At 48.6% G+C, this 20157-nt stretch overlaps 2 protein-coding genes across 3 annotated transcripts; both read right to left on the bottom strand.

The window, feature by feature from the left end:
• Nucleotides 1–197: 197 nt before the first annotated feature.
• C1QBP (complement C1q binding protein) lies at nt 198–7248 on the bottom strand. Of its 2 annotated transcripts, none has more exons than XM_055714956.1 (6): nt 6837–7248; nt 5164–5314; nt 4343–4430; nt 2885–2980; nt 1939–2061; nt 198–611 (listed from the first exon to the last, which is right to left on the bottom strand). In XM_055714956.1, the coding sequence occupies exons 1-6, from the start codon at nt 6877–6879 to the stop codon at nt 462–464; spliced, it is 651 nt and encodes a 216-aa protein (XP_055570931.1). In that variant the 5' UTR covers nt 6880–7248; the 3' UTR covers nt 198–461. The 2 variants fall into 2 exon arrangements, with proteins under 2 accessions (XP_055570931.1, XP_055570928.1); XM_055714953.1 differs by lacking the exon at nt 6837–7248 and adding an exon at nt 5445–5724.
• A 1448-nt stretch (nt 7249–8696) lies between these two features.
• On the bottom strand, nt 8697–19191 carry DHX33 (DEAH-box helicase 33). Its single transcript, XM_055714922.1, has 12 exons — nt 18951–19191; nt 16914–17074; nt 15967–16194; nt 15067–15237; nt 13981–14166; nt 13146–13257; nt 12603–12762; nt 12070–12158; nt 11382–11509; nt 10598–10801; nt 9742–9828; nt 8697–9011 (listed from the first exon to the last, which is right to left on the bottom strand). Exons 1-12 carry the CDS (start codon nt 19147–19149, stop codon nt 8703–8705), a joined length of 2034 nt encoding a protein of 677 aa, XP_055570897.1. The 5' UTR covers nt 19150–19191; the 3' UTR covers nt 8697–8702.
• Between the last annotated feature and the right edge of the window lie 966 nt (nt 19192–20157).

Here is a 20157-nt window from a genome sequence, read left to right as displayed (position 1 = left end):
ATCTCACAGCTCGCCTTGGACTGGAATAGCTCTCCCCTGGAGGAAACTCCAGGCCAGCACACACCATGGCTGCAGCAACAGCTCTGTGAGCAGCTGTACTGACACCAGCTCAAGCATAAATGCTAGTGTTATTTTTACAGCAGCTCTCTGGCAGCAATGGAACAGCAGGAAGAAGAGAAACCACCAGTTTTCAGTGATATGTTGAACAGATTTTATTCTTCACATTCATTAATTGTACAAAACCCACCAGGCAGGGTGAGGCAATTCCAAACCAGGATGTCAGAGATCTTGATCGGGGCTGCAACATAAATACAAACCCCCATATACAAGTGAGAATCCTCGTTCTTCTGTTCTCCAAAGTTACTCACTCTCTGTGTCTGCTGTAAAGATATATTTGGGTATTGCTGGCTGGAGCAGCGCTGTGGAATATGCACACTTGAAGATAAGTTTCCTAGCCTAACCTACTGACATTTGACAAAGCTTTTAAGGTCTTCAAGGAATTTAATGTACTCCTGGTGCTCCAGTGCAGTGCTGAGCTCTATTAACTCATCAGCAAAGGTGTTGTCCACTCCTCGATCAGCCAGGAAATCCATTAAGTGATCATACAGAGCCTGCAAGCAACGAACAGGAAACTTCCTTAGCAGAGTGCACCTGGATAGGGGGTGCTTTTAAAGTGTCCCATTGCAGCTGGCATGTCTTTCTCCCAGGAAGATCAGGCCCACCTCCCCCAGGAGAGCAGGCAGCTCCCCATCCCCTTCTCGGCAGGCCTGGCCTCAGGTCTAACAGGAGGGAAGGGGCCACGGAACAGGCCATCCAAACTCAATCACAGGAACCCAAACCCAACATTACAAACCAGTTGCACCCTGGAGATATCAACTGACAGCAAGAGCCCACAGGTAAAGTCTGTTAAAGGTTACACATGCCAAGCTCTGCCTGTCCCTTCTGGATAAAGCTATGGCCTTGGGGGTGAGCTGGTTTAAGTGCCTGGAAAGGTATCTGATGTAAATATTTGAAAGACTAAGTCTTTTACAAGCATCAGCTTCTTTTCTTTTTAATCCTACTTAACTGTTGTAACTCCTCCACATGTTAATGCTTGTGGGTTCCCCCCTTGCTCCTCAGGAGAACAGAGTCATTATCACTGTTTAGTACAGTAATGGTAAGTAATACCAGTCATGCCCTTCTTGAGGGTTTTTTTGAGTTTTCTGCTTGTGGGTTTTTTTTTCAGTCTTCTGTAATCTGAGTAGTTCACTGAGTAGATCACAAAGCAGATCACAAATCATACACATTTTTAGTTCATTTTCTGTCTCAAGTCAAGTGAGGGAGAGAAAAATAAAAGCAGCATGGGGTGTTATAAAGCACACTAACCAACTTTAACATGAATGCGTCCCAAAGAGACATACACTCTAGGAGTAAAGTTTTAACCATATGATACACAGCCTCCAACTAAGAGCTATGCTTCTGAAAGCCTGGTATCGAGAACTTCTAAGCAGATGCCAGATTCTTGGACATACTAGTTTTTAGTGTCAAAACTATTAAAAAATACCTGGAAAACCCAGAAAACAAAGGCATCTACACATGGCATCTGGTAAACTACATTGTTAAACACAGAGATCAAAAGATGTTTGAGCAAGTGTCAAAACACCTACAGAGTGTAATATAGCTGCTAGGAAATCAACCTGTAAAGCCTGGAACAGAACAAGTTTCAACATGTCCGTTTCTGACTGTCAGTCACATCACCAGCATTGCACGATAGTGGGGACCACCTACTAACCCTCAGTTTGCAGCAGAACCGCTATGTCACGACAAGCCAGGGCAGAGTGGGAGAATCCCCTATCTCAGACATCCAGGACAGGGCTTGTAACTTGGGAGCAAACAGCCACCCAGGCGAGATGAGCTGAAGGGCCCCCTGCAGCCCCCAGCCCTATTAGCAGCGCTTACCCAGTCAAGGGAATCTGTATTGAGAGTGTAGTTGGTGTCCTTCCAATCCGCTTCCCCAGTGGGCTGGAAACTGACCTCCCGAATTGTGAAAATATCACTTTCCTCCTCTCCTTCATGGCCAACCTGAAACATGAAATGAGATGCAAGTCGTACAATTAGCTCTCATCACCGGGCACCTTCAACAACCTCAACCCAAAGCTAGGAATATTACACTGCAAGCAAAACCACAAGACCAGTACTAAAGCAGAGGTGCCTCTGCTCTCGACATGTGCCTGTGAAGGCAAGCACAGACATGCAGGAGAATGCAGGAAATCCTCCAAGGGGTCAGTCCCCTGGCTTGTGCTACCAGAAGCAATCCAACGTAAATCAGCAGCTTGATTTTCACAAAAATGTAAAAACCTCTTGAGTTATCCTGGATCTGTCTTCACACATCTGTCTAACCTTTGTCAGCTAGGACAGGCTGTGTAAATGATCTGTTAAGGTTTACAAAATAAACTGAAAATCAGCATGAACCAAAGCCCTCAACTTTACCCTCTCCCCCCTTTTTTTTAATCCCTACTTCTCTTTGTGACAACTCACAACAACGAGATCTGCAAGTTACTGGCACACTAAACCAAATCTATCTTGTTTTGGCCATTCTGGCAAAGTTTAGCCATGCCTCCCTTCTCTAATATAATTCAAAAAACAGGCCAGTAAGTAGCTGAACAGAAACACCAGGTCAGGATGTGAGGAATGCAATGGAACATCTGCCTGAAGAGTGTTCTTGCAAACACAAAGCCTTTCTTTAGTGTTACAAAAAAAAAACAACCAAAAAAAGAGTGGTGAGAAAAGACTGCTTTTCTGCAGATTCAGACAAGCAGCACAATTATACTACAGCCAAGCAGGAAATGTGCAGCAAGTCACAGCCGAGTTGCTGTGGCTGCCACATGACCAGTTTAATACCCACCTCGTCTTCGGGAAAATGGCAGTCAAGAACAAGGGTCTGTTTTGTATCATCTTTTATTACTTCCACGACAAAGTTTGGAGTTGATGTAAGATCAGGCTAAATAAGAGAACAGTTGCATCAGCATTAGAATCTGAACAGGAGCCAAAGCAATCACAGCCCAGCTCAGCAACACAGCCCATCCAGCGCAGGTTGTTCCCCATTACCCTCTTTCTGGAGTCTCTGACCTGGCCAGGACAACCCCAACTTCCCTCAGCCTCGCCTGCAGCCCTTCAGCCCCTTCTCCACAGCTAAGCACATGTCTAAAATAGCAGGTGGGAGCACCTGCCATTCCCCGACAACCCAGAGAGCTTGCAGCTCACCAGGACGGGGCCCTCAAAGCGACAGGAACTGGTAAGAGACTCTTGATTGTTCTGACAGCAGGAGCAGCTCCTGCCTGCCCTCCTTCACGGAGGAAACTAGGCAGGGCACAGAGGCTGCCACACGCATGTATGTGTGCACAAGTCAGGTGCACTGCACCTTCTCGGTGGACAGAGCCACATCTGGGAGGGGAAGCAACATACGACTGTCCCCAGCATCATCCCACCCAGCTGAGTGCGATGCACTGGAATAAATGGTGCCCTTCAGGAAGCGCAAGGTTTACTGCTACAAACCACACACGGTGCAGCTGCACTCCTGACTCATTCGGCATCTGTACCCCTGCAGATGAAGCCATCTACCTCAAATTATATTGCTCATTTACAGTTTTTACCAGTATTTTTACTAACAGAGTTTTATTAAACAGGAGTGAGACACTTCTGTCCAACAAAACCACACAAGTAACGTCAGGTGAATAGCTTTGTGTTTCATTGACATTGCCTACCCCAGCACTATGAGTTACACTAAGTAAAAGCCACAGTATATTTAATGCAGGGGGTTGCAAAGGCAAAAAAAGATCAAGGAATACTAGAATGGTTTGGGCTGGAAGGGATCTTACAGATCTTCTCATTTCAACCCTCCTGCCACAGGCACGGACCCCTTCCACCAGCCCAGGCTGCTCCCAGCCCTATCCAGCCTGGCCTTGGGCACTGCCACGGATGGGGCACCCACAGCTGCTCTGGGCAGCCTGGGCCAGCACCTCACCACCCTCACAGTAAAGAATTTCCTCCTAATATCTAATCTAAATGTGCCCTCTTTCAGCTTAAAGCCATTCCCCTCTTGTCCTAACACTGCATGCCCTTGTAAAAAGTCCCTCTCCAGCTTTCCTGAAGGCCCCTGTAAGGTCTCAAGAGTTGCTCTCATTTCTCCTCGTAGAACCCTCTCACCCTGCTCTACCTTTCTGCTGCAAAGAGGAAAGTCACAGCCACTACCCAGAAAAAAATCTCCATTTTGTGACTTAATGCTCCCAAAGATCAAGTGAGAGGTGAAAAAAACCCTGAACACTTAAGGCTTCCTTCTGCGTGTCCATCAAGACCGAGTTACCTCCTGCTGATCAGGTTTCTGCTCTTCTTGTGTTTCATCATCAAGCGAGGGTGGAATGCTATTGTTGATGTTGAACGTGACCGTTACCCTTCAAAAGAAACAGTTACTTTGAACACCCTCAAAAAACAGCCTTTAGAATTTCTTCTATTTGAAGGTTTTGTGGAGGAACAGCGTTGCTGGTGTTGAACTCACACACCGTGACCAAAACTAGGTATTGCAGTTAGAGGCCGAGACACACACCTGAACGGAGCTGGCTTCCTCCAACTGCTCTCACAAACCAGCCTTTTTCAGGTTTTAGTGGCCTGAACTGTTATTTCTCATGCAGGAAGACTACACGAAACTTGGTAACACACAAGACAGTAGCAAGCTTGTATTTTAAAAAAAAAAAAAAAAAAAAAGCTACAAAAAGTCTGAAAGAAACTTTTGACCCAGGGTGGTAAAACAAGTAGCCTCTGCAACACCTGGTTTGCACAGCCTGGACAGGGAGCGAGAAAGTGTGAGCACAAGCAGCAATATGGCTACGGCTGGGGGGGCACCAAAGCCGGGGGGTTACTGCAGAGGCAGGGGGGGGCCCACCAAGGCTGGGGAGGGGGAGCCCAGGCTGAGATGGGGGTGGAAGGTCACCAAGGCTGAGGGGGGATCCCAGGCCAGGGGAGGGGGCCGCCGAGACCAGGGGAGGCCCAGGCCCAGGCCGGAGGGGGCAGGGGGAGGGCCAGGCCCAGGCCCAGGCCCAGGGAGGCCAGGCCCAGGCTGGGGGAGGGGAGGCCCAGGCCGGGGAGCGGGGGGCCGCCGAGGCGAGCCGTTCCCGGGCCCACACTTACTTCTCCCCGGCGACCTTCCGCACCAGCTTGGCCTCGGTACCGTGCACCTCCAGCTCCCAGCCGCCGGACACCTTGGGCAGCGACTTGTGCTTCTGGATCTTCTTCTCCTCCTTGATCTCGTCCGTCAGGAACTGCGCGAAGGCTTTGTCGCCTGGCGGGAAACGGCCGGTGAGGGCAGGCGCCCCCCCCCCCTCCCCCTCCCCCGCCCTGCACGTGCCCGCCTGGCGCCCCCTCACGGCGCCCCCGCTCCCCTCAGCCCCGGCCCGCCGCCCCCCGCTCACCCTCGGTGTGGAGGCCGCCGCAGCCGCAGGAGACGCCGCCGGCCGAGCCCCGCCGCGGGCGGAGCAGCGCCGTCCGCCACCCGCCGCCGCCCAGCTGCCAGAGGGAGCGCACCGGCGGCGGCGTGGCGCCGGGCGGCGGCAGGAGGGTGCGGGGAGAGGAGGAGGAGGAGAAGGAGGAGAAGAGGCGGCCGGGCGGCGGGCGCAGGGCGGCGGCGGCGCGCAGGGCCCGGGCGAGCAGCATGGTGCGGCGGGGCAGGGCGGCGCGGTGGGGCGGGGCGGGCGGAGGACACCGGCCCCGGAACCACCCGCCCTACTTCCGGGCCCGGCGGCCCCCGCGGCGGGGAGCGGGGCGCGGGTTCGAGTCCCGGCTGCTGTTTTACAATGAGAAACGAGATGGGCAGGAGTTGGGGGGGGGGGGCAGGGACGCCGCACATCGCCCCGATGGTCGGGCACCACCCCAGAAGTTCGTTCAGAAAAAACATTTTTATTCTCTTTTCCTCTTTAGCAATAGATAATTGAGAAGGCAGATTAACTAAGCCGAACTGCTACCCTGCCATAAAGCGCTCCCTCAGGCTAAAAGCTGGCGCCATTGCGCTCTATTGAATGGAAGCAGGGAAGGCCCATTGCAGCTCACCGCCAGGCTGTAGCAGGAGAGCAGCGACGGCACCCCCCGCACCGGAGGCATCCCCCCACTCCCTGCACCAGAGGACCAGGATTTCTACTCCCAGCCCCACACTGGTGTTTGAGCCCGGCACACACAACCCCAGGGTCCATTCCGCACCCGAAGCGCAGACTCAGCCACCCACCTTCCCATCTTACCTTTACCCCCCTGCCCCCGCACGCTGACACCCCCACTGCCCACCCTGGAGACACCCCCACAAGAACTGAAAAGGCTGGGACTTGGACCCGAGAGTCCTGCCACCCGCACTGCCTTTTTGTCTTGCAAAATGCTGCTCAAGACCTTGGATTTTTGCCATAACTTTTTTTATTTTGGGAAAAATATACAAATCAGTTCTAAATAAACACCCATCCCCCTCCCTTAAACAGTTACAAGATGTGCTTATACTCTATTTTCCCCTACAGACTCTGTAAAGAAACAGATACAATGCTTTGATAATTCCCTGCAATTCGTGAGCATTGCATACTCTTGAAATACCAATCTAAAACTGCAGCTGTTCATAACATACTGAAGCAGCAAGTTTTGCCTATGCCCCACTCAGGTTGTTTTTCCCTCCTCCTTTTCTTCAAGCCACCAAAGGACAATATTGCAAAGGGACAAAACAAAGGGATGTGTGTCTGCTTCCACAGCACCCTCGCAGACATTCAGCATCACCCTTCCTAGGAACAGGCTGAGAGATGAAGCCACTCCAGGTATGCTGGGTATCTACTTACGTTCTTTGGGAAACAGCAATTTGCAGATCAGCACAAGTGACATTCCCGTTTAAAAAAATAATAATAAAGAAACAAAACCAAACCAAAGAGGTATTTGCTCCAGTTCTGTTTTCAAAGATAAACCCAAGGTAAACCAATACTGGAGCTCAAAGAAAAGACACAGTACACAATGTGTTGTGTAACTGTGACGCGTGTGACCAGAAAGGACAAATTATTACACAGCAAATGCTGCTTGTCCGCACAGATCACAAGCAAAGGGCACCAGCTTTCCCCATCGGGCAATTGGAGTAAGGGCTTGCCAACACCCAATGACTGCAACCCTGAGCAGCCCTAATTAGTGTGTTACACGCTGCTTTTTTTTTTTTTAATTGCTATTTGAAGGGATACAAGGACTAAACACCACCATCCTATCACAGCCCACGTCAACTGTCCCCACTGTCTTATAGAATGGCACTGCACGATGAGCACAGCAGCTTCCCCTCCCACCCTTGCAGACAGCTAACCTGCTTTAGTTAAACTCACCCGAAAATCTATATAAATTACTACCCTATGTCAACAGACGCTGTTGAAACTGGAAGTCACCTCTGCCAGAGAGGTTATTTTAAAAGCACAAAGGATATCATTTAAAAACAACTTGCATTTCTCCCCCCACCAACACAAAGCGATAATGGAATAAATCAACTTTCCTTCACATTAAAGAACAAGTTCTTCCTTTGGAGTGGAACTGGTTTCTTAATTACAGTATTTAAAATGGCTATTAAGTTTGGAATTGCCACTTTTCTCTTACAAGAAAAAAAGGGACAGGTAGATGCCAAGGGAATGTGGAAGAAAAACCAAGTAACAGACACAAGTATATCTATGGTTCTTGACAACGTCAAGCTCCGAATTTCTAATGGAAAACCAAAGTATAACTGGCAAGGGTTGGGGGAGGCAGAAGGAGGAAGCAGCACTGGTGTCAGAGCCGAAGATGCAAAGATTTGATGAATCACGGACCTTTAAAGGAAGTCCAATCTCTAAACCACATCTTCATTCTCATTTTGCTCAGTCTTCCTCAAGTTAGCCTGATTAGCTGTTGTGGATGGCGTGCCAACTCCAAAGCTAGAACTGCACGGGTAAGAGTCAGAAAAGCCAGAAGTATCTGCTGAGGAAGACCATGCCCTAACAGCAAAAGGGTCAACAAAGATGACGCCAAACATGCAGGCAGCTGGACAACCACTCCAAGAAACCACTGCCAGCCCCTGAGGCTTAGACACAAGCAGCAAAGGCCTTGTGCAAGCAGGCATTCCCACTACTGGCCTTCATATGGTCCCAAATAAGACTGTGAACATGACACGCAGGCAGAAAGATGTTTGATGAGGTGAAAGACAGTAGAACCTCCCTTCTAGAAATAGTAAAAAAAGGCATTTTTTTCCCCTGTATGTAGACATTTAAAACATCTTCTCCTTTTCCCCCCCCAATAAAACCTGCTGAGGATACAAGCATAGTCATCAAAAAGAGCAAGTCTGCTCAGAAGAGCTCTTAGGATTTAACTTCCTTACATACAAGCCTGTTAAACTTCAGTAAGTGTTAAAAACTGGAATCTGATATCAGCTCCCTGTCCCGTCCCATCGCCCCCCATATAGATTTATCACATACACGCACAGAGTACTACGTTCCCCTTTTACGGATTAACTGTTAAAAACAATGATTGTTCTAAGCCACAGAGATTGTGAGGTCTGGCTGTCATAGAGAAGCTGTTTTCCTGTAGGGTTTTTACCTGATTTGCAAGGCAAAGCTCTACTGCTCCCATATATTCACTACAAAACAAAAAGGAATCTTTTAGGGTGAGCCTAAAAACCCTGGCCCTGTTGGCTCCAGACTCAGAGGTCAGTTCTTGGCTGTTCGGAGCTTCCTGCGGAAATAGTCAGGTGCTGCGTCATACAGCCAGTCTGCATCGACCACGCACAGGTCCCGCATGTAGCACTTGTTGGTGTGAAGCAGTCCATTGTAAACCACGCAGGCGGGCTTGCAGTGGAAGAGCACAGAGGAGGGGTGGATGGCCACCAGCTGGTGAGAGTCCACTGTCCTGTAGGTGCCATCCAGCTGCAGCTCCGCGGCGTTCATGAAAAGGCTGTGAGCCAGGCAGCGGCGGATGTTCCCAGTGTCTGAGCGGGAGGACTCGATGGGCATCGACAGCTGTTCAGCAGCGAGAGACATTAAGAGTAAGCGAGTACATATGCGCAGCCCCACGGCACTGTTGGGTCAGAAACCCTGCTAGCATGGGAAATACAAAAGGACCGCTAGGAATTCAGCTCAGGAAGACCTCAGGCTAATCCAGACTAATAGCAAACAAAAGATGTGCCATGGAATGGATTGAGACTTTCCTTCTGGGAGCAAGTTTTAGGCCAACTAGCATTTGCAGTGGGACAGGGATGCCAAACGGTGGCTTCCGTGTCACATACTGGCTGCAAGCGATTTAGCAGCAGCTCCCACGCTGCGCCTTACGCTCTGTGACTGGCAGGGACAGCGCTGATGTGAAAGCTGCTGTCCAACTGAATGCCTGGCTCTGTGAAGAAGCCAGTCAGCATGGGCTGCTGAGGCTGACATCACTCAGTGGCACACACAGCACAGTCACATCTACGCTAGAGCAGCAAAACCCGCTAGGAAAAACTGTCCTCTACCTGAGAGGCTTTCCCAGAGCCAGAGCTCTGCTTCTCCACGTCTCCTTGACTCAGTGAGCCCTGCAGCTCTGAGATTCTGGGATGCAGCTACAGACTCAGGAATTTTACCTGACTATTCACAGGAGACTGGAAATGTAACCACATTTTCTCACTCCCAGGACCTATTACGCAGCAAAATCAGTTTGGGAACAAACAAAAAAAGACAAAGAGGTGAAACAGAGAAATACAGTATAGCAACAAGTTACCTTTACACAAATGTCCCTGAGCTGAGCTCTGACATCTAACACAAGCATCATGTTCCTGCAGTTGACAAAGTTCTCTCGGCACCATACCTGCAGCAGAGACACAAGCAGTTAGAAGGGGCCATTTCTTCACCCAAGCAGCACGGCAGTCCTTGGACACCGTGAAAAGTAGAATCCTCCAAGCACAAAATCTTTGTCAGAGAAAAGGTGCTAACCCATTTCCTGGCCATATTTCTACTCCTGATTACTCTCCTCTGTGTACATTCCCTCCCACAGTGCTAAGAAACAGCATGTTGTTCTCTTCCCACTCAGAATTGCTCTGCAAGACCACTGAGTGCTGCAAAACAACGCTTGCTATCCCACAGGTGGTGAAAACAAATGACGTAAGAATGACAGATGCTGCAAGGAACGGGTACACAAGCCTAGAGATCTATAAAAACTGACAAGTTTATAGGGTAGCATAAATCAAAATCTGCCTGCAAATATGCTCAGTGTTTTTGCAAAGAATCCTGCCAAAAAGCACGTTTAGGTATTTATCAGAAAGTCTCAACACTCTCAAGCTCCCTCCTGTTTCCAGCTGGAACCAGGGAAGGAAGAGAAGGCTCTGATTACAGAACTGGCCTCAGGAAGCTTTGATAATGAGTTTTGGTACGGCTTTCTGGAGGAACCTTTGGCACTCAAACAGCTTTCTCCAATTACCCAGTTGTAAAGGCTGTGTAGGCCCTCTCTTCTCCTTGCTTTAGAAGGATGCATACTGCATTAGCCATGAAAGATGCAGACATCACTCCACTGTATGCCAAAAAAAAGCTCCTCACCACCACGAGCTCAGACAGCACTGGCATCCCCAGAAGCATCCTACCTTGTTGCCACCAACATTTTTGAAGGCCCTGTACACGCTGAGCAGGGTAAGATAATCCCCTTCACTGGAGATGAATTTCTTCCTGATGGATTGCACTTCATCCCGCCTGGCAGGGGGATTGTAGAGGACACTGTCCACTGATAACAGGGACACGATGGTCAGGATCTCTTCTGTACAGTGGAACTTGGGGGACACGAGGATGGTCTGCAAATCACAAAACAAAACTGATCTTTGGTCGACCAAATCCACTTCAGATGGGCAGACTTTTCTGCTCACTGGCAGCCCAGGAACTTTACCAAGCACTGTTTAGGACAATTTCATAAACAGTTGGACCTAGAGACAACTGTAAGTCCTTCTACGGGCCCACCACGCACCTTTAACAACAATTGTCATGCTTGTTCCTGAGACTGGCAAGTTCATTTACAGTACAAACATGGTGACCAAAATCAACTACAGCATCAGACACCTCATGAAACTGCTCAGCAGTGCTACCAGCCATCCAGGAAATTGCAAGGCAATTAGTCTCGTTTCAGCTTCAGAGGTGCCAGAGGAAATAAATTATCTCTTAAAAAATCTCCCTGAATTAAACAAATGACAAGCAAACCAGCACAGCTGCTGTAAATAAAGCTGTGCTTCACTAATGTATAGCAAATATGCTAGTACAGCTGCAGGCACCCCAAATTCCAGACCTCGTTTAAAGAGTTTTAAAAGGGAAATGCCAGTGGTACTGGGGAGAGTACATGAGATAAAAATCAGCTAATTTTTCTGTAGTTGTAGTCTTTACTTTAGAAAACTTTGGTTCCAGTGGAAAGGCTGCCATCTTCCTTCCCAGAGGGGTTAGGACAAGTTGATCTTTCTTTCGTTCCACAGCTCCCAGCAAGTCCAGCTGCTCAATCGCTGCTTGAACAGCATCTGTCAAAACAAGGATGTTCAGGCTGTGAGGGCTGCGAAGGATCAGCTGGTACCATCACTGCCTCCTTCCCCTAGCCAGAGGGACAAGTACTTTCCGTTTAGAGAAATTAATGCCCCAAACTATCATTTATCCCCCTCTATCCAGTGGAACAATTACCTTTTCCAATTTAAGTAGCAAAAACAGAGGCAAAACTAAAGCTGACACATCTAGCTTTGAGCAGAGGCTGTGTGAGGTTCTCTACGGCTTTCCTTGGCAGTCAAGCCACACCTTCATGTTCTTTATGACTCAGAACCGCTCCCTGTCCTGTTTGGAAGCTATAATTTCCAGCTCTCTGCCGTAACTATGGCTGCTCTGATGAGACTGAGCACAAGCAGTGAGCACTGAATGAGTCTGAGACTTCTGGACCACCAGGAGAAGATGCAGCAGAGAAGACTGCTCCTCCTTCACAGCTCTGACCTTTCATCTCCATCTTCTATGGCCTGCCTGAAGACATTAGTTTTAAGAAATTCCTCTGACTTATTTGTCATTTTTTTCCAAGGCTGCCTTTGTAACCACTTACCAGGAGATGGTTTGGACATGAAGTCAAAGGTGAGCACATTGGGAACCCTCAGGGCCAGGAGCTGAAGCATCACGCTGGCCAGGTTACACCTGCACAGGCAGAATAAACAACTAAGATTGCTCTCGCCTTTTTTTAGAAAAAAAAAAAAAAAAAAAATCCCTTTTTTTCTTCTCTTTGCCTATAAGCTGAGATGGAGTCCTCAGATCCGTGCTGCAACTTGACAGAGACTAGTGCAATGCTGGCTGGTGAAGCCTTAATTCCTAAACCAGGAAAGGTAAGAGGCGAGTCCAAGATTTGGAGGAAAGTCAAGAACTATTGCCCACGTGCGTTCAGAGACTCAGAGACCAACTATCCACCCTGCGCAAATGCTTCCTAGTTTATCTGTTTAGTCTCCACAGTTCAATTTTCTTAAAAGTCAACCAGCCAGACCCTAGATCCATTTTTTCTGTTCAGTTCTTTACACATCTCCATCTGTAACAGTACATAAAAAAGGCGTGGCAAGAAGTATGACAGTATCAGGGTTCTGTCCTCACCTCTGTATCTCAGGTATTGTCATTTTGTCAAACTTCTCAAACTCGTCCTCTGTGTAGAGCCGGTAACAGGTCCCACTGTCCTCTCGCCCTGCTCTCCCTGTGCGTTGCCAAGCCTGGGCCTTCGACACCCGCTGGACTGCCAGCATCTCCAGACCAGTTTCTGTGTATGGAACAGCATCACTTCAGTCAATGTCTGTATAAAGCACAGCTTTGAAAAACAGGCAGGATTAACAACAAAAAATCCCAGTGCCTGCCATTCAAATACTGCTCAGACTTTACTCGGTAAGAACCCTGAAGCAAAGCTAACTTCATGGACACAGCACACGACAGAGGAGATTCGTATTTGACAGGTTTTATACCCCCCCACATGGCTGGTACTCAAAAATACAACCAAACCCACGCCAAAATCCACACCTACAACCTAGGATATTAATTTAGATGGTGCAGAGGGTGTTTTAAATCAGCTCTCAGTGGGGCTCATTGCCTCAAGTAACTTCTACAAAACTGAAAACAATCTCTGCATCGTTCCTTAGAATTCCTCACCAGGGCTGTACTTCTTTGCTTTGACCATGCCCGTGTCCACAATGTATTTTATTCCCGCAATGGTGATGGAGGTTTCTGCAATGTTGGTGGAGAGGATCACTTTGCGACAGCCCTGGAAGGAAAAGCAAACTAAAGCCAGTCAAAAGCCACCTTAGATTAGCTGCAATGAAGAAACACTGCTACTTTTGGCCAGCATGGGCCAAACCTACATATCACTGCAGCATGTTATGACCACACACTATGCTGGCTATGCCAGCTCTCATAAATTAAGATAATCTCTAATCAGTTTCTAAAATATGTGCTTACACTTGCAATAAAATACACCACTCAGGACAGCTGTTACCAATATGCCTTTAAACCATTTTTGTTTCATTTCTGGCACAAGTACAAGGCCTGTATTCTTATTTATCTGCCAAATAGGTACAAAAGGACCTGATGCAGCACAATTTCCTTTTCTCATGGCCCTGCCAAATATGCCCAGGTTTTTAGCTTTCTTAGTGTTTTTCTCATTAACTGCTCTAGATTTTTGTGATATGGACATAAAATTCCTTTGAAATGGGGCACATTTCAACTCCTCTGCCCTTTTCACTCCCCTTAATCCTTCCCTCTTTTTATGATCCCAGATGACTTATCATATACATCTGTTCATACCATCACAGTTGCACTGTCTTATATCACACTGGAACCATTCAGCCTAAAGTCAATGGACAGTGCAGACTATTACCTACTATCACTGCTGACTGCTTTAACCCCTTAAATTCCTCATTTCTTCCAAATGCTCACAGAAGCAAGCAAGCAAGCAAACTCATCCTGTTTACCCATCACATTCCCTCACCTTGCGGGCAGGCTGAAAGACACGGAGCTGTTGAGAGTAGGGCAGAGAAGCATAAAGAGGCATCACTATCATCTGTGGGCAGCCATCAGGGAGATGCTTGGCAATATCTCGACAGGTTTTGGTCATTGCTTCAATTTCTTCCTGACCAGTCAGAAACACCAGGATGTCCTGAGAAGGGGGTGCTTCCTGGAGCCAGAGGAAAATGCAAGTGAGAATTAAGATGGTTTGGACAGGGAGGGAGAATTGAGATTGTAAAGAGATGTCGGCCTGACAGCAAGTCAGCAAAGCAGGTAAGGAAGCAAAAAGAGATGCACATGTGGTGCAAGGTATGCAACAGCCTCAAGTTCCCAATGCATTCACCAGAAGTGAAGAGTAAACCGCATTTTGCAGGACTGAGTCTTAGCAGGATGGAGGAATCGCTTAAAGTCACGTGTCTGTTTCATTAAATAACTGTCCAGGACATGCGAACGAGAGAGCCAGGAAGCACCCAGGGACAAGCCAGTAAACAGAGAACTCTGGTCAGAAGAACATTTAGGTATTAGGTATGAATTGACATCAGAGAGCTTTGCTTAGCAGCTTCCTTTCAACTCCAGCCTTGATGTACAAGTCCCAAAATCCTAACAGCAGCATTACTTTTGAAGCATTAAGCGCGGTTTAATTAAATTACATAACCATCTGGCAGTTTCGCATTCAAACGTTAGTCACAAATGCCTATAAGCCATTTAGTAGGTTTCTAGTTGCTCTGCAGTTACACTTCGACAGTAAATTAGAATTACCTTCACACTACTGTCACCTTATGCCTGGATTATCCCCCACAACCCAAGGCTCTTTACGGTTGACTGCTTCCAATCTTTCTTTTACTTTTGGAATAACACCAACAATTGTCAAGCCCTCCCCTGAGCCAATCCAATTGACTAACCCAAGATGCTCACCAACTATCCACTTTTCCTGGAGGATGCAGTGAGCACCTCAGGGACATCTCTGATTTGGTAGCAGCAAGCTCAAGCCACCTCTTCTGCCACAGTAACCTGTCCTGTCAACAATCCACACCCCCAGAGAGGCACAAACCTGATGAGACCGCCATACCTGGTGGATCTGGAAGACTGACACCAGTGCTGCTTGGAGGTAATCACTCTGAGGCCGTTTGGTGTAAAAGATCTGAATAGGGTGCTGTCTGCCTTCTAAATAAAGAACAGGAGCTCCATTGAAGTACTGGGAGAACTGGTCAACATCCATCGTAGCTGACATGACGATCACCTTCAGTATGAAGCATGAGATGGGTTACCACTACAGTTTTGATCCAGCAGGACATTTACAAGTCAAGACTAGCCAAAACTCAGCTGAGACTGCTGCATGTTTGGAACAGCAAGAAGCACACACAGTTTGGGACAGAAGAGAGTGATCTTACCTTGTTAAAGCTATCAGCTTTGATATTACTTGTGCGTAACGTGTAGGTATGATAAAATGAGCAAAGACGCGTTAAAATTCTTTTCTGACATTTAATAAAGAGAGCTGAGTACCCACAAAGCTAGGCTGTAGAACAGTCTGTTGAATGAGACCGTACCAGGACCCTACCAGTTCGCTACATGCCTTCCCCATCAAAACCAACATGCTTTCACACACTTCATCATGTACTCACAAATTTATCCATTACATGTCCACCCAACACAGATCTCCTTCCCCAGTGTGAGCATGTCATACAGCTGTCATATCAGACAGAGAGCACCCAGCAATGCATCTAGCCAACAGCTCTTAGGAAAAAAGGCAACACAGAGGTGACCAGATACCTTGTTCAGATGTGTCATATCAGGCCCACACATTGTAAATTGGCCAGCCTTAATTATTCAGATTAAAAAGGATTTTTTAGGAACAGAAAAACAGTCAAGACTGAAATCTCAAACACTTTGGAAAAGCCCAGGCGATACCCATTGCACTCAGAGTCCAAGCCCCATCCCTGCCCTTCGCTGCTGTCCTGGATGCACATACTTTTAGTGGCAGTTTGCCCAATTCCTTTCGTTTCTTCTGTGCAGCTTTCACCACTCCAAAGAGTACATCGGTATGGATCGTCCTCTCATGGGCTTCATCTAGGATGACAACACTGTACTTTCGCAGCATAGGGTCCCCAATAGCTTCGCGAAGCAGCATTCCATCTGTTAGAAACTTGATTCTAGTTTCATCAGATGTAAGATCGTCGAAGCGTACAGTATAGCCAACCTATGGCAGCCATCATTACAGAAAGCACAAGCACAAAGTTACTTGTATTTCTCATTACCATTGTAACACAAGGAAAGACTACAAAGCACCCTGGTCAGTGCTTCAGACAGAGCCAACTAGAACCCCGAGGAAGCTCTGGAAAGCGTAACAGTGTATTTGCAGTCTGTGAGCAGTTACTCTTGCAAATCTAAAAATCCACCCAAAGGATGCTCTCAACGCTGTACCCCAACTGGCTTTTTCCCAACTAGAACGCTCCAAGTTTGCTTTCCTTCCTCCCTTGCTAGAAACTGCTTGAGGCTCACCAAAGGTTTTACATTAGGTAAAATCTTTCTCCTCCATTCTTCTCCCACAGATTCACAGATCTGCATAGATCCAGCACTTTGCTCTCCTTGACAGTGATTTTTGATACTGGGAGCAACAAGAGAGGGCAATATCTCTATATTTTTTGTTTTATTCATTAACAACTATTTTTTTCAAATAGAGGAACACAGATAATAATCAAGTAGTAAAATACAACAGAGTTAAACACACACACACACCCCACCCCCGAGCCACAAAAGCAGGTACACAGCCATTTTTTTCCATTCAGGCATATTATTAAATGAAGAGTGCCTATTACCCCTGCAGCTGTTTTTTATCTTACCCATTAGGCCCTGATACAGCCTCATTGACACTGCGGTACTAAACCAACTTTCTAAAGACACTGTAAAGCAACCTACCAGTTTCCCCAGCTGTGTCTTCTTCTCATCTGAGACTCTGGTAGATAAGGCTATAGCTGCTACTCTGCGAGGCTGGGTCACAGCAATGATGCCTTGGCGGCCAATTCCCACTTCATAGAGGTACTGAGGGATCTGAGTGGTCTTCCCTGAGCCCGTTTCTCCTAAGGAACATCAAGGGAATAGTTTTTCCCACTTATAACATCTTCAAATGAAAGGTTCCAACTCGTTTTTTTATGTTAACTTTTAACCATGTTTTAGGATGGGGAGGCTGAAGACAGGAAGAAGTTCAACAGCTTGCCCAAAGTCACGCCATGAAGCTGTGGCAGGCCAGAGATACAACCCAACGCCTCGCTCTAGTTGCGTGACCTCTCCTCTACAAAACTCCTTTCACCCGGGTTCTCTCCAGCCACATTCTGGTTTAGAAACATATCTCAGTCTGTCCAGATACAAAGTGTTTGTTGGGTAACACAGCACACATTAAAAAGATAATCAGGCAGAGCAAGGAATAGACACTGATTTAGTTTTATCCGTATATTCACACTACGCACTAGGAAGTTTCAAAGTAAAGCTGTAAGCAAATTCAAGCAAAAAAATTTTGCCACAACAGCAAGCGGCACATTAAAGTTTGAGACTTTCTTAGAGGAGCACTCTGGGCTCCAACAAGCCAGCAAGCCTTTCTCTGTGCCTTCCTGAAATCAGAGACCATCCCTTCGGGCTCAGGTGAGCATCTTCTCCATCCACACTGCAGGTGGCACATCTATAAATACTATCCCATTTCCCCCCAGGTGTATTTCCAACACAACCTGTGTAGACCCCTCCACCAAAGATGACAACCAGCAAAGGCACACAGACAGCTACCATCAACACCAGCCACAGCCCTGGCAACAAAAAGCGTAACTTACTAGGCACAGCGTAACGTGGCACAAAGAACAGTGCTTAGAGGCACTGCAAGTGAAACCCTCTTGAAGCACAAATGCATGGAAGAGCAGAGAATGTTATCAACATCACTGTCATTTTCCTGCACATTCTATAACAGCTTAAAACACATTTGTAACTCAAATCAGATCCCCTTCAGCTTTCTATTGGCCTGTTACAAGAATTTCTCTACATGAAAGAGCGTGAGGCGCTGGGAAACAAGAGCCCTGTACTCTCAATCCTTGCAAGAGAGCAACAGCACAGAGGCCACTGTGTCAGTGCAGTGAGAACTAACAAGAGGAGGAAGAAGCATGAAAAATTCAGGATGGCCACCAAGCAGAGAATTGGCAAGCCAGATTGTAAGCACTGCAGCTGCAGGCTGAAAAAAATCACAAGTGAGCTTTTTAGCTCACCCTACAGCTGCAAAATTTTAAGTGGTGTATTGTAGCGTACATTTAGCAAGCAGCAATGACAACCTCAGGATTATGCAGAGGAAAGGAGGTAAGTACAGTCGCATTTATCAGTTACTACGACTGATTTTTATTTTTAAGGGTTTGCTTGCAGGAGTGAAATACATAGCGGTTTTCATTCAATTCTAATAAATGCTGAGCTTTTAGACTTCCAGGTGGGAAGGTGTATGTCTTCACCTCCTGAAAGTCAGAGAAAAAGCTTGTTAGCTTGGACTCAACGAAAGCATAATTTAATTAGTGAATACCCCTGAAAATGTAGCTGGTGAGGCACCCCCCAGAGAGTAGGGTTTTGCCATTTGGCTTTAAGTTGACTAAATCCAGGTGAAATGGAAATAAGATTGTATATACTTTTGCCCTCTCCATAAAAATTAAGTCCCCAGCTGCCTTAACCCATCAAAGCTGAAGAATAAAAACATTTCCGAGTTAACCACGTTCCAGATTTACACCCAAACCGCTCCTGTGCACCTCTGACAGGCCCCGACAGGGCCACCGGGCCCGGCGCCAGCCCCGCGCCGGGGACAGCGACACCGGGCCCGCCTCCCCCCTCCCGTGGGCAGCGGCCGGGCTCGCCGGGGGCAGCCCCGTGGTCAGGCCCCGAGGAGCGCGGCCGGGCCGCCCCCCGAGGAAAGGCCGCCCCCATCCCCGCACCCACCGATGAGGATGGCGCTGTCGAGGGCGCGGAGCTGGCTCAGCAGCTTCCCCCGCGCCTGGAAGATGGGCAGGCTGCGGCGCTGCGAGTCGGCGTGCGGCGGGACGCGGCGCGGCGCCGGGGGCGCGGGCAGCATGGCGGGCCGCGGGGGGAGAGCCGCCCGCAGGCGCTTGGCCGGGGGCTGCCCGCCGGCCTGCGGCATCGCCTCACCGCGCCGCGGGGGCCTGCTCACGGCTGCCGCGCCGGCGCCACCGCGGGGCACGATGGGAGATGCGGGCCTGGCCTGCCCCGCCCCCGGGGTCAGCGCCGCCGCCGCGCCGGGCCCCACCGACCCCGCCGGGCCGGGCAGCGCGCCCACCCCCAGCCAGGGCCGGCCGGGCCCGCACCGACCTCCTCGGGCCAGGCAGCGCGCCCACCCACAGCCAGGGCCGGCCGGGCCGGGCAGCAGGCCCACCCACAGCCAGGGCCGGCCGGACCCCGCACCGACCCCCAGCCGCAGCCAGGACCGGGCAGGCCCCGCGCCGACCAGCCCCTCACAGCCGCAGGCTCCAGCCCCGTGCTATGACATCGTCACCTGCCGGCCCAACACACTGTCACCGCACACAGGACACACTCCAGAAGGGACAGTGGTATTCAAACACACTTCTTCACGGGACAGGCTGCCCGAGAATGGTTTCAAGGACAAATAAAGCCCGGGTTAGACAGCAATCTGGCAGTAGCAGTCACTCTTGCCCCGCGGTACAAGCACCTCTTCAGAGTTCTTCCCAGACCTGTGCTACTCTTTACAGAACAGAGCACGAACTTAAATACTCCGCTGGAGTGGAAGGGAGCTCTGGGAGAGCGAGGACAGACAAGCTGTCTTACCACAGTCAGGAAGGGGCACATCACCTGGTCTGCTCTGCATTTACAGGTGGTTTCATCCCCACTAACGTCCCACCAGCAAACTACTAAGAGGCTCTTAAACACTGAACTAAAATAAAAGGGTTTGATCCAATTCCTGTCTCATAAACCACCCTGAAGCAACAATACCCAGAATATTTTTAGTACACCTAGAGAGTAAGATTTAAAGTCCATGGGTTTTTTTGGGGGGGAAGTCTCCCTTCAGTTTTTACAACCTTTAACAGATAAAATGCAGAATCTAATACACTGTTTGTGGACAAGGCATTTCCCCATGAGATCCCAACACATTCATCTCCAGGACTACAAACAA

This window comes from Falco cherrug, chromosome 1 (genome assembly GCF_023634085.1).
Source record: "Falco cherrug isolate bFalChe1 chromosome 1, bFalChe1.pri, whole genome shotgun sequence".
Classification (NCBI taxonomy): Eukaryota; Metazoa; Chordata; class Aves; order Falconiformes; family Falconidae; genus Falco; species Falco cherrug.
Note: the sequence above shows the minus strand (reverse complement) of the source record. Positions and strands in the feature narration are given on the sequence as shown.

Excerpts from the sequence above, each read along its gene's own strand:
- C1QBP (XM_055714953.1), bottom strand. The coding sequence starts at position 5,685 with ATGCTGCTCGCCCGGGCCCTGCGCGCCGCCGCCGCCCTGCGCCCGCCG. Across the intron at positions 4,431-5,163 it reads CGGAAGGTCGCCGGGGAGAA|GGTAACGGTCACGTTCAACA; the intron begins GTAAGTGTGGGC and ends TTTCTTTTGAAG. Across the intron at positions 612-1,938 it reads ATACAGATTCCCTTGACTGG|GCTCTGTATGATCACTTAAT; the intron begins GTAAGCGCTGCT and ends CGTTGCTTGCAG.
- DHX33 (XM_055714922.1), bottom strand. The coding sequence starts at position 19,149 with ATGCCGCAGGCCGGCGGGCAGCCCCCGGCCAAGCGCCTGCGGGCGGCT. Across the intron at positions 14,167-15,066 it reads CAGTCTTCCAGATCCACCAG|GAAGCACCCCCTTCTCAGGA; the intron begins GTATGGCGGTCT and ends CTCTGGCTCCAG. Across the intron at positions 13,258-13,980 it reads TCTTTCAGCCTGCCCGCAAG|GGCTGTCGCAAAGTGATCCT; the intron begins GTGAGGGAATGT and ends TTTTCCTTCCAG.